This window comes from Hypanus sabinus, chromosome 6, assembly GCF_030144855.1.
Source record: "Hypanus sabinus isolate sHypSab1 chromosome 6, sHypSab1.hap1, whole genome shotgun sequence".
In the NCBI taxonomy this organism is placed as follows: domain Eukaryota; kingdom Metazoa; phylum Chordata; class Chondrichthyes; order Myliobatiformes; family Dasyatidae; genus Hypanus; species Hypanus sabinus.
This window is the reverse complement of record NC_082711.1, coordinates 52,113,118-52,128,275: the sequence shown is the minus strand read 5'-3', so window position 1 is coordinate 52,128,275 and position 15,158 is coordinate 52,113,118. Positions and strand designations below refer to the sequence as shown.

General features: G+C 39.6%; 1 protein-coding gene across 7 annotated transcripts in view; it reads left to right on the top strand.

The window, feature by feature from the left end:
* The window catches only part of mllt10 (MLLT10 histone lysine methyltransferase DOT1L cofactor), a 288,461-nt gene extending 273,763 nt beyond the window's left edge, over positions 1-14,698 (top strand). For 5 of the 7 annotated variants that reach the window (XM_059972111.1, XM_059972112.1, XM_059972109.1 and 2 more), the window contains 2 exons: positions 12,579-12,782; positions 13,099-14,698. In XM_059972111.1, coding sequence (XP_059828094.1) covers positions 12,579-12,782; positions 13,099-13,143 — 249 coding nt within the window. In that variant the 3' untranslated portion in view covers positions 13,144-14,698. Of the gene's footprint in view, positions 1-12,578; positions 12,783-13,098 lie in introns of those variants that run through there. The other 2 variants (XR_009512619.1, XM_059972114.1) reach the window with 2 other exon arrangements.
* The last annotated feature ends 460 nt before the right edge of the window (positions 14,699-15,158 follow it).

Sequence of the window (15,158 nt, the reverse complement as noted above, 5' to 3'; positions counted from 1 at the left end):
GGCACCTCTACAACCCACACTTCCAATCTCATCTCATTGATTGGAACACTTTACTGCTAATAACTTTTATAGAAGGCATACCCAGAGGTTCACATACTTTTTCCAACAAATACATGTATTATTGGATCAGTTTTCTCAATAAATAAACAAACAAGTATAGTGTTTCTGGATTTTAATTGGGTTCTCTTTATCTAGTTTGAGGACCGACATGAAGATCTGATCCCGTTTTAGGTCATATTTATGCTGAAATAGAGAACATCCTACAGGATTCACATACTCTCTTGCACCACTGTATACCTTTTTCCATTGCTATTCTAAATCTCACAATATTCTAACTGTTTACTTTATGTTACTCTATTGGCACCTTGCTCCATTTGGGCTGATGCATTTCTCAGAACCAAATGCAAAATCCACTATTTAAGAAGGGTGGGAGGCAGCAGAAAGGAAACTATAGACCTGTTAGCCTGATAGCAATGGTAGGGAAGTTGTTGGAATCGATTGGTAGGGATGACATTGCATGGGCTGATGTACCTGAAATTACATGGCAAGATGGGCCAAAGCCAGCATGGTTTCCTGAAAGAAAAATCCTGCCTGAATAACCTACTGCAATTTTTTGAGGAAATTACAAGCAGGGTAGACAAAGGAGATGTGGTATACTTGGGATTTTCAGAAGGCCTTTGAGAAGGTGCCACGCATGAGGCTGCTCAGCAAGATAAGATCCCATGGAATTACAGGGGAGTTACTAGCATGGGTGGAGCATTGGCTGATAGGCAGAAAACAGAGAATGGGAATAAAGGGATCCTATTCTGGCTTGCTGCGGTTACCAGTGGAGTTCCACAGGGGTTGGTGTTGGGACTGCTGCTTTTTATGATGTAGGTCAATGATGTGGACTATGGGATTAATGGATTTGTGGCTGTTTGCCAATGATACAAAGGTAGGTGGAGGAGCAGGTAGTGTTGAGGAAACAGAGAGCCTGCAGAGAGACTTAGATAGTTTAGGGGAAATGGGCAAAGAAGTGGCAAATGAAATACAATTTTGGAAAGTGTATGGTCATGCACTTTGGTGGAAGAAATAAACAGGCAGGCTATTACTTAGATAGGGAGAGAATTCAAAATGCAGAGGTGTGAAGGGACTTGTGAGTCCTTGTGCAGTATACCCTAAAGGTTAACCTCCAGGTTGAGTTGATGGTGAAAGTGCGAAATGCTCTATAAGGCACTTGTGAGACCACACTTGGAGTATTGTATGCAGTTTTGGGCTCTTTATTTTAGAAAGGATATACTGACATTGGAAAGGTTCAGAGAAGATTAACATGAATGATTCCAAGAATGAAAGTGTTACCATATGAGGAATGTCTTGCAGTCCTTGGGCTGTATTCCCTGGAGTTCAGAAGAATGAGGGGATCTCATAGAAACGTTCTGAATGTTAAAAGGCCTGAATAGATCAGATATGGCAAAGTTATTTCCCATGGTAGGGGATTCTAGGACAAGAAGGCACAACTTCAAGATTGAAGGACATCCATTTAGAACAGAGATGCGGAGAAATTACTTTAGTCAGAGAGTGGTAAATCTGTGGGATCTGTTACCACGAGCGGCTGTGGAGGGCAAGTCATTGGGTGTATTTAAGGCAGAAATAGATAGGTTCTTGATCAGCCAGGGCATCAAAGGGTAAGGGGAGAAGGCAGGGGAGTGGGGATGACTGGAAAAATTGGATCAGCCCATGATTGAATGGCGGAGCAGTCTCGCTAGGCCGAATTCTACTTCTGTTCCTATATCTTATGGTCAAAAAGCTAAGTTCTGTGTTTGGCCAAAAGTGTGGTGAGCAAGAAAGTTCTCCTGATCATACTTCCAAAACCAGTATGCAAAAGAAGCTTTGCAAATACAAATTCAAAATAAAGAAATAATAATTACATACATACATACATATATATATATATATATATATATAAAAGCAATAGATATTGAGAACATGAGATGAAGGGTCCTTGAAAGTGAGCTTGATGGTTGAGGTTTAATTAACTGGGTGGTGGGGTCCTTGATAGTGGATGCTGATTATCTGTGCCACCATACTATATAGATGTGCTTGATGGTAGGGAGGGCTTTTCTCATGATGGACTAGTCAATATATACTACTTTTTGTAAGAATTTCCGTTCAAGGGGATTGGTGTTTCCATTCCAGGCTGTGATGTGGCCAGTCAATATACTCTCCACCTCACACCTTTAGAAGTTTTGCAAAGTTTGCCATGCCAAATGTTTGCAAACTTCTAAGGAAATAGAGCCACTACCGTGCTTTCTTCATAATTGCATTTTGTGCTAGGCCCTGGACAAATCTCCGAAATGATAACAGCAAGGAATATAAAGTTGCTGTCCCTCTCTGAGAATTGGAAATTGGCTCCTGGATCTCCAGTTTTCTTCTCCTGAAGCCAATAAACAACTCCTTGGTCTTACTGACATTAAGTAAGAGGTTGTAGTTGTGGCACCACTCAACTAGATTTACAATCTCCTTCCTTATATGCTGATTCATCACCACCCCCCCCCCCCCCCAACCCTAACCTCCAAACTCCTGTCTCAACCATTTCTTCTGGCAGCTCATTTCATATACTGTCCACCTTTTGGATGAAAAAGTTACCCCTCAGGTCCCTATTAAATTTTTTCCCTCTCACATTAAATATATGCTCTCTGGTTCTTGATTCCCTAACCCAGAGACTTTGAAGAGATTACTTGCAGGTTGGCAAAACTTGTACAAAAGGAGAGCTTCATGGTTCTTCAGACATTCCAGAGGGATATCAGCATTGGGAGCAGAGCACTGTGAATAAAAGTACAGAAGGGGAGGCAGGGCGGTCATTGTTGGAGTAGGCCAGCGGTGAGAGTAGGAGCATTAGACTGACTCAGGAGGCTTCACAAGAATAGGCAGAGGCTGAAGAAACAGTTTAGAGGATTTCGTCTTGGTTTCCCACTGTACAGTGCAGGCAAGATGGCAGATGTGGCAGTGGAATGCTCCTCCTGTAGGATGTAGGAATTCATGGAACCTGATAGTCTCCCTGATGACCCCACCTGCAGAAAGTACAGCCAACCCCAGCTCAGGAAAGACTACATTAAGAGCTGGAGCTGGAGTTGGATGAACTTAGGATCATCCAGGAGGCACAGCAATTGATAGATACAACTTGAGCAGATGATTGCACCCAGAGCGCAGAAATCAGGGAGTAGATGCATGAAGATTGAGACGGGTGAAGGGAGAATGAAACCAGTGCAGGGCCCCCCTTTGGCTATTTCCCCCAACAACAGGCATACCCCTATGGGCATTGCTGAGGTGGGATGACATATCTGGGTCGACAATGGTCGGCTCTGAGCCTCTGAAGAATAGGATGAAATCAGGCAGAACAATAGTCACAGGGGGACTCAATAGCTAGGGGGCAGATAGGAGATTCTGTGGCAGCAAAAGAGACACCAGGATAGTGTGTTCTTCCCAGGTGCTAGGATCCAGGATGTCTGTGAGCTGTTGCAGAATATTCTTGAAGGGAGGGTGAGCAGCTAAAGGTCATGGTATATGTTGGTACCAATGACATAGGGGTAGAGGTCCTGTGCAGTAAGTTTAGGGAGTTAGGGAGGTTCCAGTGCCATGAGCTTGAGATTATAGACCATTGAGTCTTATTTCAATAGTGGGCAAGTTGTTTGAGAAGATCCTGAAAGCCAAGATTTATGAGCTTTTGGATAGCATTTGGTTAGGGATAGTCAGCATAGCTTTGTCAAGGGTAGGTCATGCCTTATGAACCTGAATGAATACTTTGAGAATGTAACAAAACACGTTGATGAAGGTAGAGCAGTGAATGTAGTGTATATGGATTTCATCAAGGCATTTGATAAGGTTTCCCATGCGAGGTTCATTCAGAAAGTAAGGAGGCATGGGATCCAAGGAGACTTTGCTTTGTGGATCCAGAATTGGCTTACCCACAGAGGCAAAGGGTAGTTGTAGATGGTTTGTGTTCTGCATGGACTAGTGCTGTTCCACAGGGATCTGTTCTGGGACCCCTCCTCTTTGTGATTTTTATAAATGACCTGGATGAGGAAGTAGAAGGGTGGGTTAGTAAGGTTGCTGATGACACAAAAGTTGGGGTTGTTGTGGATAGTCTGGAAGGTTGTCAGAGGCTACAGCACAACATCGATAGGATGCAGAGCTGAGCTGTGAAGTGGTAGGTGGAGTTCAACCCAAATGAATGTGAAGTGGTTCATTTTGGTAGGTCAGATTTGAAGACAATATAATGGTAAGACTATTGGCAGTGTAGAAGATCAGTGAGATCTTGGGGTCCGAGTCCATAGGACACTCAAAGATGCTGCGGAGGTTGACAGTGTTGTTAAGAAGACATATGGTGTGTTGGCCTTCAATAATCGGGGGATTGAGTTCAAGAGCAATGAAGTAGTGTTAAAGCTACATAACACCTTTGTTAGACTCCACTTAGAGTTCTGTTTTCAGCTGTGGTCTCCTCACTACAGGAAGGATGTGGATGCTACAGAGAGAATGCAGAGGAGATTTACAAGGATGTTGCCTGTTTTGGAGAAAATCCTTATGAGAATAGGTTGAGTGAACTTGGCCTTTTCTCCTTGGAGCGATGGAGAATGAGAGGTGACCTGACAGAGGTGTACAAAATGATGAAAGGTATTGAGCGTGAGGATCACCAAGGCTGAAATGGCTAACGTGAGGGTGCATAGTTTTAAGGTGCTTGGAAGTAGGTACAAGGGGGATGTCAGGGTTAAGTTTCTCACACAGAGCGGTGGGTGCATGGAATGCACTGCCAGGGATAGTGTTGGAGGCAGATACAATAAGGTCTTTTAAGAGTCTCTTAGATAGGTACATGGAGCTTAGAAAAATAGAGGGCCATGCAGTAGGGAAATTCTAGGTAGTTTTTAGAGTACGTTACATGGTTAGTACAATGTTGTGGGCCAAAGGGCCTGTAACGTGCTTTAGATTTCTATGTTTTTTTTGTTTTTAACCCGGGGAAAAGGACTGTACACCTTACTGTATCTATGCTGCTCATGATTTTATACTCTCATTCTCCTACACGTCACTGATTAAAGTCCCAATCTACTCAGTCTTGCTCCTTAACTAATAAAGTTTATAGTTGGGAATTTGATATCCAAAGGTACATATTGTATTGAAAGGACAGACAAATAGGCAGAGGGAGTGGCATGGCTCTGTTGGTTAAAAAAAAAGAAATCAAATCATTAAAAAGAAGTGACATAGGATCCTGGTGGATAGAGTTAAGGAACTGCAAAGGTAACTGATGGGAGTTATATACAGGCCTCTAAAGAGAAGCCAGGATGTGGGCTACAAATTACAATACGAGATAGAAAATGCATATCAAAAGGGAAATGTTATGATAGTCATAGTAATTCAATATGCTGGTAGAATGGGAAATTCAGGTTGGTGCTGATTTTGGATCCCAAGAGAGGGAATTTGTGAAATGACTGTGAGGTGACTTTTTAGAGCAGCCTGTGCTTGAGCCCACTAGGGGATCATCTGTTATTCTGGATTGGGTGTTCTGTAATGAACCAGATTTGATTAGGGAGCTTAAGATAAAATAACCCTTAGGAAGCAATGATCATAATATGATAAAGTTCACCCTGCAATTTGAGAGGGAGAAGCTAAAGTCAAATGTTTCAGTATTACAGTGGTGTAATGGGAATTATTGAGGCATGAGCGAGGAGCTGGCCAAAGTTAATTGGAAGGGGGCACTGCCAGGGATGACGGCAATGCAGCAATGGCTGATGTTTCTGGGAGTAATTCAGAAGCCATAGGATAGATACATTACAAAGAAGTAGTATTCTGTAAGCGAGATGACATACATGTGGGTGACAAGGGAAACCAACATAAAAGCAAAAGAGAAGGCACATAATAGACCAGCAGTTAGGGGATTGGGAAGCTTTTCAAAACCAACCAGCAGGAATCTAAATAGCCATAAGGCGTGAAAAGATTAAGTTTGAAGATAAGCTAGCCAATAATATTAAAGAGGATACCAAAAGCTGATCAGATATATAAAGAGTAAAAGAGTGGTAATAGTAGATATTGAATCGTTGGAAAATGACATTGGACAGGAAGTTACGGGGGATAAGGAGATTGTGGACAAACTGAGTAAGTATTGTGCATCAGTCTTCACTGTGGAGGACATTAGCAGTATGTCAGGTCAGGAGTGTCAGGGAGCAGAAGTGAGTGCAGTTGCTGTTACTAGAGTGAAGGTGCTTGGGAAGCTGATATGTCTGAAGGTACGTAAGTCACCTAAACCAGATGGACTGTACCCCAGGGTTCTGAAAGAGGTAGCTGAAGAGATTGTGGAGGCATTGGTAATGATCTTTCAAGAATTACTAAATTCTGCAGTGGTTCTAGAGCACTGGAAAATTGCAAACGTCATTCCACTCTTCAAGACAGGAGGGACGCAGAGAAAGGAAAAGTTGGCATGTCAAAAGTTGGCCAGTTGGCATGTCCTCAATGATTGGGATGATGTCGGAGTCAATTGTATGGATGATTTTTGGTGTTCTTGAGGCACATGATAAAGTAGACCAAAGGCAGCGTGGTTTCCTTAAGGGAAAATCTTGCCTGAGAAATCTGTTGAAATTATCTTAGGAAATAACAAGCAGGATAGTTAAAGGAGAATCAGTTGATGTTGTGTACTTGGATTTTAAGAAGGCCTTTGAGAAGGTACCATGCATGAGGCTGCATAGCAGTATAAGACCCCATGGTATTACAGGAAAAATACTAGCATGGATAGAACATTGGCTGATAGGCAGGAGGTAAAGAGTAGGAATATAGGAGGCTATTTCTGATTGGCTGCCAGTGACTAGTGATGTTCTGCAGGAGGTCAGTGTTCTTTTTACGTTGTATATCAATAAATTGGATGATGAAATTGATGGGTTTGTGGCCAAGTTTGCAGATGAGACAAAGGTAGGTAAAGGGACAAGTAGTTCTGAGAATGCAGGGAGGCTGCGAAGGACTCAGGAGAATGGGCAAAGAAGTGACAGGTGGAATACAGTGTCAGCAAGTGTATGGTCATGCACTTTGGTAGAAGGCATAAGAGCATAGACTATTGTCTAAATGGGGAGAAAATTTAAAAATCTGAGGGGCAAAGTAACTTAAGTCCTCGTGCAGGATTCTGTAAAGATTAACTTGCAGCTTGAGTTGGTGGTGAGGAAGGCAAATACAATGTTAGCATTCACTTCGAGAGATCTAGAATATAAAAGGATGTAATGCTGAGCCTTTATAAGGCACTGATGAGAGGCCTCACTTAGAGGATTGTAAGCAGTTTTGGGTCCCATATCTAAGAAGGAATGGGCTGACATCGGAGAGGGTTCAAAGGACGTTTATGAAAATTACTCCAGCATTGGAAAACTTATCATATGAGTGTTTGGCTTTGGGCCTGTACTGTACTTGCTGGAATTTAGAAGAATAAGGGGGATCTCATTGAAACCTATCAAATGTTCAAAGGCCTCAGTAGCATTGATGTGGAGAGGATGTTTCCTCTAGTTCTGGACCAGAGGGCACAATCTCAGAATGGAGGGACGTCTACTTAGAACTGAGTTGAGGTATTTCTTTAGCCAGATGTGGAACCCATTGCCACAGGCAGCTGCAGAGGCCAGGTCATTGAGTGTATTTAAGGTGGAGGGTGATAGATTCTTGATAAGTCAAAGCATGAAAGGGGATAAGGAGAAGGCAGGAGAAATGGAGTTGAAAGGGAAATAGATCAGCCATGATCAAATGGTGGAGCAGACTCAATGGGCTAAATGACATAATTCTTCTCCAATGTCTTACGGTCTTATAACTCAATCCTGACAACATCCTCCAAAATCTCTCTGCTCTTTCCAGCTTAATGGCAGGGTGACCAAAGCTGAACACACTGGTCCGAGTGGAGCTTCACTAATATATTGTATGACTACAACACAACCATGACATTATGGACTCAGTGCCTGATTGAAGGTCAGCATACCAAAAGCCATCCTCTCCATTGTGTCTACCTATGACTCCACTTTCAAAGAACCAAACACTTGTACTACTTGTTCTAAAACATCCTCCAGGGTCCCACCACTCACAATGAAAGTCCCTCTCTCATTTGTCTTCCCAAAGTGTAATACCTTGCACTTATCCAAACTAAATTCCATTTGCCATTCTGTAACCTATTTACCTAACTGATCAAAATCCCTCTGTACATCCTGAATCTTTCCTGAAGACTGTACATCCTTTCAATTTGAAATTTATTCCAATTTTTCTTGAAGCAAGTTCTCTCTTATTGCTGCAGGAATAATTGTGCCTACAGCTCACCAACTTTGTTTACATACTTCCTAGGTTTACATACAGTACAGTTCATGTTTTATTGTTTTACAACATTGAGTCACAGTGGATTTAATTTGGCTTTTTTACATTGATCAACAGAAAAGGGCTTTTATGTCAAAGTGAAAACAGATCTTGACAAAGTGATCAAAGTTAATTACAAATATAAATCAGAAAATAATTGATTGCATAAGTATTCTCCCCTTTAATATAACACACCAAATTATCACTGCTGTAGCCATTTGGTTTTAGAAGTAACATAATTGGTTAAGGTGTTTCAATTGATTGTAGTAAAAATACACCTGTATCTGGAAGGTACAGCTGTTGGTGAGTCAATATCCTGGCATAAACTGCACAATGAAGATAAAAGAACACTCCAAGGAACTCCAGAGAAGGGTTATTGAAAAGCACGTCAGGAGATGGATACAAGAAAATTTCCAAGTCAGTGAATATCCATTGGAGTACAGTTAAATCAGTCATCAAGGAATGGAAAGAATATGGCACAGCTGTAAATCTGCCTAGAGCAGGTCATCCTCAGAAACTGAGTGACTATGCAAGAAGCCAAACATCACACAACATGAGAAATACAGCATCCTTACCATGAAGCATTGTGGTCACTGCAGCAGGCCCTGGAAGGCTTGTGAGGGTATAGCGTAAAACAGAAGAAGCAAGATACCGGGAAAACCTGATGCAGTCTGCAAGAGAATTGCAACTTGGGAGAAGATTTGTTTTCCAGCAAGACAATGACTCCAAGCATCAAGCTGAAGCTACACAGGAATAGCTTAAAAAAAACAAAGATGATGTCCTAGAGTGGTCAAGTCAGAGTCCAGACCTCAATCCAATTGAGAATTTGTGGCTGAATTTGAAAAGGGCTGTTCATTCATGATCATCATGCAAACTGACAGAGCTTGAGCAGTTTTATGAAGAATAAGGACAAATTGCAGTGTCCAGATATGCAAAGCTGATAGAGATCTGTCTAGCACAGACTCAAGGCTGTAATTGTTGGCAAAGATACATCTACTAAATACTGACTGAAGGAGTTGAGTAGTTATGGAATCAATTATTTTGTGTTTAATAATTGTAATAAATTTAGACCAATTTGTTTTCACAATGACGTGAAAGAATCTCTTCTGTTGATGTGCGTCAAAAAAATCCAAATTAAATCCACTGTCATTCAGTGTTGTAAAACAATAAAACATGAGCACTTTTCGGGGGGTGGGGAGAGTACTTTTATTTATAGGCACTTTATATGCAAGTGCACCTGTGAGTTCTTTATATTCTTGTTTAGCTTGGTTCTGTCTTGTAATCTACTTTTTTGACACTATTTGCCTTTCCCTTGATGTGTAGCTACTTTTATTCTTTGTAATGTTACATCCCAATATTTAACCTACTGCCAAGTTAGCGTAAGCAGTTGCAAAATGCCCTGTGAGGACGTTGGTCCCAGTTCTGTTTAGGTGCCGTTGGCAGGCCTGTATGGAGCCCACCTCCTCCAGAACAGGTCCTAATGATCCAGAAAATTAATCTTCCTTCCTGCACCATCTTCTCAAACATTCCATTATCCTCATATTTCTATACTCATTAATGCAAGGAATAATCTGGAGATTGTTGTTTTTTGATGTGCTAAAATCCACTTGCTGGAGCTTCCATGCCTGTGCTCCCACCCTAGAATTTCTGCAGCTGCTCTGTGATACTCAGTAAAAAAAAAATACCATCCTTACCAACATACCAACACACCTACACTCTGCCAGCGAAAGCAGGACCTCCCAGTGACCATATATTTTAATTTCATGTCCCATTCCCATTCTGATATGACTATCCATGGCCTCCTCTACTGTCAGGATGAAGCCACACTCAGGTTGGAGGAAAAACACCTTATATTCTGTCTGGGTAGCCTCCAACCTGATGGCATGAACATTGACTTCTCTAGCTTCCATTAATGCCCCTCCTCCCCTTCTTAACCCATCCTTGATTTATTTTCCCCCCTCCTTTTTTTCTCTCTCTCTGCCCATCACTCTTTGCCTGCTCTCCATTTCCCTCTGGTGCTCCCCTCCCCCTTTCTTTAGGCCTCCTGTCCCATGATCCTTTCCCTTCTCCAGCTCTGTATCCCTTTTGCCAATCACCTTTCCAGCTCTTAGCTTCATCCCTCCCCCTCCTACTTTCAAATTTCTTACTACCTCTCCTTTCGGTTAGTCCTGACGAAGGGTCTCGGCCCGAAACGTCGACAGCGCTTCTCCGTATAGATGCTGCCTGGCCTGCTGTGTTCCACCAGCATTTTGTGTGTGTTGCTTGAACATAACATCCTTGACTTATTTCAACATCTAAGAAATATTTGTCCAATCCCTACAATTATTATGGAATCTCTTATAAATGTTGTTCCTTCCCTGTACAGTTGGTGCAGTCATCTTGATTCAAATTTGCCCTGCAGTGAAAACTGTCATCAGTACACAGAAATCAATATTAACTAAAGAGGGACTGCTGGTCTAACTACCTGCCTGCTCTGTATCATCTGTCTGGCAATCACTGATTTCCTATTTGCCTTCAACTATATGATGAAATATGCTGTCCATGAAAGACTCATCCACACAGATGGACTTTAGGGGTTTCAGATGTTGCTAAAGTTCCACAAAACCAGAATTTGAGTTTCTCCATTTAATGACACTACCTGTGGTGTTTGCCCAGGTCATGGAAAGCATTCTAGAGTTTCCACATGTAGCAGGGTTGCATTTCATGGGCCTTGGGTACCCTGCGGGCCTCCATTTGCTAGACTTAATCAACAAAGTAACATTTTAATTATATTTTTTAGATTGCTCCAGAAGTTTTAATTCTGCAAATCTGTTTGAAACAAATCTTTCTTTAAATGTGACTCTATTTCCCACATTTTAAAAATTGAAGCCCTTCCAAATGCATGAGCTAAAGAAAAGACATGTAGAGATTGTAGCCAATACTATTGATGGTTTGGTGGCTACAGGAAAATAAAAGAATTTGTATTGGAGACTAGTTTATAAAAACTAAAAAACGTGGCACAAGAGCAATTATATAAAAATGCATTAAAATAATATTGGAGTATATTTATAAAGATAAAAGTTTTAACATGAATTGGAAATGAAAAATCTAATAACATATGCTCTTAATGGGTCATCGCCAATTTCCACAACTGAATTTTTGATGATATTTGCAAAAGTTGAGCTAAGGTAACATTATAGTAACATTTGGAGATAAATTATAGGAAGATTATGTAGGTGGAAGTGGTTGGAATGAGAAAGGAATGTTACATTTGGTTATAAGTAGGACGATAATTGGTGGAGTCATAGGTTAGCAAATTATGAGGCCACAAAAAGCTTAGAGATATGGGTAGATTAAATAAATGGGCAAGAAATTGGAAAATTAAGTATAATAAGGAAAACATGAGATTATTCAATTTGGAAGGAAGAACACAAAAGCAAATTGTTATTTAAGAACAAGACTAAAAAATTTGCTACAAAGGTATTTTGAAGTTCATAATACATGAAACAAAACATAGCATAGAGGTACAATAAGTTACTAGTAAGGCTAATGGAATTCTGTCCTTTATTGCTAAGAGTACAGAGGATTATTTAAATGTAATTAGACAGGGTGCTTGTAAACTCATGACTGTAGTACTGACTGTAGTTTTGGCCCCCATTTGTAAGGAAGAATCAGCAGTAGTTTACTGGGTGGATTCTCGGAGGAAGTAACTGATACAATGAAAACATGTTCACTAGATTGGCCTATGCTCATCGTAAAGAAGATTGAGATTTGAGGGGGATTGGAAGGGTGAGTGCTGAAAGGATAATTCACTCACTTGAGATAGCCGGAATTTCAAACAAAGCAGTTGATCATTTAAAATACCAATAAGGAAAAAGCAATTCTCTGAAAGTTGTGAATATCTAAAAATCTCTACCCTGTATTGCTATGGGAGTGAAGTAATGAAATATGTTATAGGCCGAGACTGACACACATTTAAACTACAAGGTAGTCAAGGGTAATGGAAGCAAGCAGGAATGTGGTTGAGGGTAAGTTTGGATTTACCATGATCCTATTGAATAGTATAGCCAACATAAAAGGCTGACTCCTTTTTCTTATATTCTTATATTATTGCCAACCTGCTGCTCAGCAATGACATTACCTTGTCTCTTATATTTTTACCTGTTTTGATTCATGTACTAATAACTGAAAGATATAAGAGGATTTGTTGTTCATATGCGGTTAATTTGAAATGCACATTTTCTTATGCCTTTCTTTAAATTTAGGAACAACATCACGCTCTGTTTTATCAGATAATGCAGCAACAGCACCACCAACATCAGCATGAGCTGCAGCAGCTACAGATCACTGGGACAACACACATTCCTATGAGTAACCTACTGGCAAGTGCCCAGACACAGCCACTTCACTCAGCAACTCCTAACCCTTTCATATCCATTCATAGTGAAGCTTCCACACCAAAAGTTCCAGTAAGTTTAACATCTAGAAACAGCAATTTTTTAAAAAAACAATTGTAGTTCAGGACAAAATCTATTTTATCTTTATAGGTCTAATTGGATTATATTTCAAAGTTAAAGTCAAACACAATCTGATTTAAATGAGTCTTGGTTCAAACACATGTTCCTGCATTTAGTTTAATAAAATTGTTTTTAAAAAGCTTCATAAATATTTTTGATATATTAATGCTTTAAAATGCAGAATATTTTTTTAAATAACATGGTTTTATGGGGTAAAATTTAAGTTGGTGTGGATTAATTTTAAACATATCTTTTTGTTTCTTTCCAGAGGCTCAATGAAAAAGGTAGCCCTGTCACACAAGAGAAGAGTTGACACAGGACTTTCAAATTCCAGAATGTGTTTTGTTGTAGCAGCTCAACCAGCTGCATAATGGATGAATCTTACTCAGTGTTTAGTTGGAATAATTGTGGAAAATACACTGGTTGTCACACTAGAACATAGAACCAAAATAAACTTCCATAAGCCATTCCTAAATTGTCACATGTGGTTTACTAGTTTTGCAGCTTAATTGCACTAACATAAAACTTTTGGTATGCAGGAATCTGAAAAATAAATTCATTATGACCACCAGTAAAACATAAATTAATAAGATTTTATGCTTCTATTTGTGTATTTTGATACCAGTGTAATTATGATTTTTAAATGCAAAACTAAATCTTATAAATGTCAAATTCAAGTTACACTTCAAAAAGTGACAGTGATTTTACCTGGTCCTGCTGATGTGATGAACAGGCCTTGGGAATTGCATTTTCCAAGTTTTTTGTTGCATGCATTTTGTGTTGTGCTCTGTCCCTTTGCTGTGAATGTTTCCAGGACCACTTTGAGCATGGGTACTCAGTTGTGGTGCAATAGGCTTCTGAGATTTTTGGTCACTGGGGGACCAGATCACTCTATAAAAGAGGAAGAAATGGATTAGCCTGCTGCTGGGCAAGATTCCTTTGAGAGATGTATTGGCTGTCAGCCTAACCAAGTGCCTGTTGTGAAGTCCATTGTGAAATAGCTCTGGACAGCTGAGTATGCACTCAATCACAATTCCTGTTACAACAGCAGGAATTTTTCTTCTTGGAAAGAATTCCCAGCTCTCCGTGGCCAAACCAACCCCCTCTACATAAACTTGCAGTTGGTAATAATTAGTTTCAAGGTTGAATGTTGCACAGTTTGTATCTCTCACCTGTAAATATGCTTTGTGAATTTCATAATTCATAACAAATTGAAATAAAACATCAATATTTTGGTTTGTAATATTTCTAATTAGCAGTTATGCAGTTGTGGGAAAGTATCATTTTATTAATTTATTTTTATACATGCTGGGGAATTTTAGAAAAAAGCATTAAGACCAACTGGATTTTGTAGATATTGACAAAGAAATCAGCGTGGTTCATTTTAGATTCTTACTTTCAACCCACTGATTGATCTCTAACAAACTTTGTACAGATTTTGAAGACATTTTGCTGTAGTGTTTATTTTGCTTAGTTGTAAAATATCAAATGTATTGAAGAATGATATAAAAGTTGTCTCAATTATTAGTAATATTTGCTTATGAGCATACATTACTGGTCTGCTAATAATTGAGGGGCTAAAACCATTATTACAAATTAGGTTTTATGGAAAATGTACCTAATGACTTCTTTACTGCCTCCTGTGGCCTACAACAAAAGTTAGCTTACATTTTATTTATTTGTTGCTTAAATAATGGTGGTGTTGTATAAATATTTTCTGAGTGTTTTTGGATTCCAAAGAAATTTTACTTGTGTTTTAACAGTTTTTGTATGTTCAGTTTTTCAGCTGACCTATTGTACATGAAAAATTAAGTTATCTCAAAGTTAATTCTCTGCATATAAAAGTAAAATTAAATTTTTAAAATATTTTTAAGAAAGATGTTCATTATTTTGCACCCTACATTATGAATATGTGATACATGGGCTGGCCAGTAGCTCTTGAACTTGGCCCACTGTTCTCCAGGCTAGAGAGTTTCAGAAATTACTTCTCACATCCCTTTTTTTGAAATGATTTCTCGTAGTTTCTTATGGATATTGCCACAAGAAGCAACATTATTATCTCAATACCTATAGGACTTGCATACCATTGATATAAACATGTATGCATTTTTGTAATGACATGAAAGCAGTGGTTCATAATCTCAGACATGATAACTTCAAATGACTGAGTTAGAAAGTAGACATAAAAGTAAAATATAAAATACTTGGCATGCTACCTGACAACAGCGAAGCTGCTGGTCAGTCACAGAAATTTCCCAGACAGTTTAACTTGTTAAATATAGTTGCTTTTGACATCAAGAATTTATATACAGGACCAAGAAGCATATT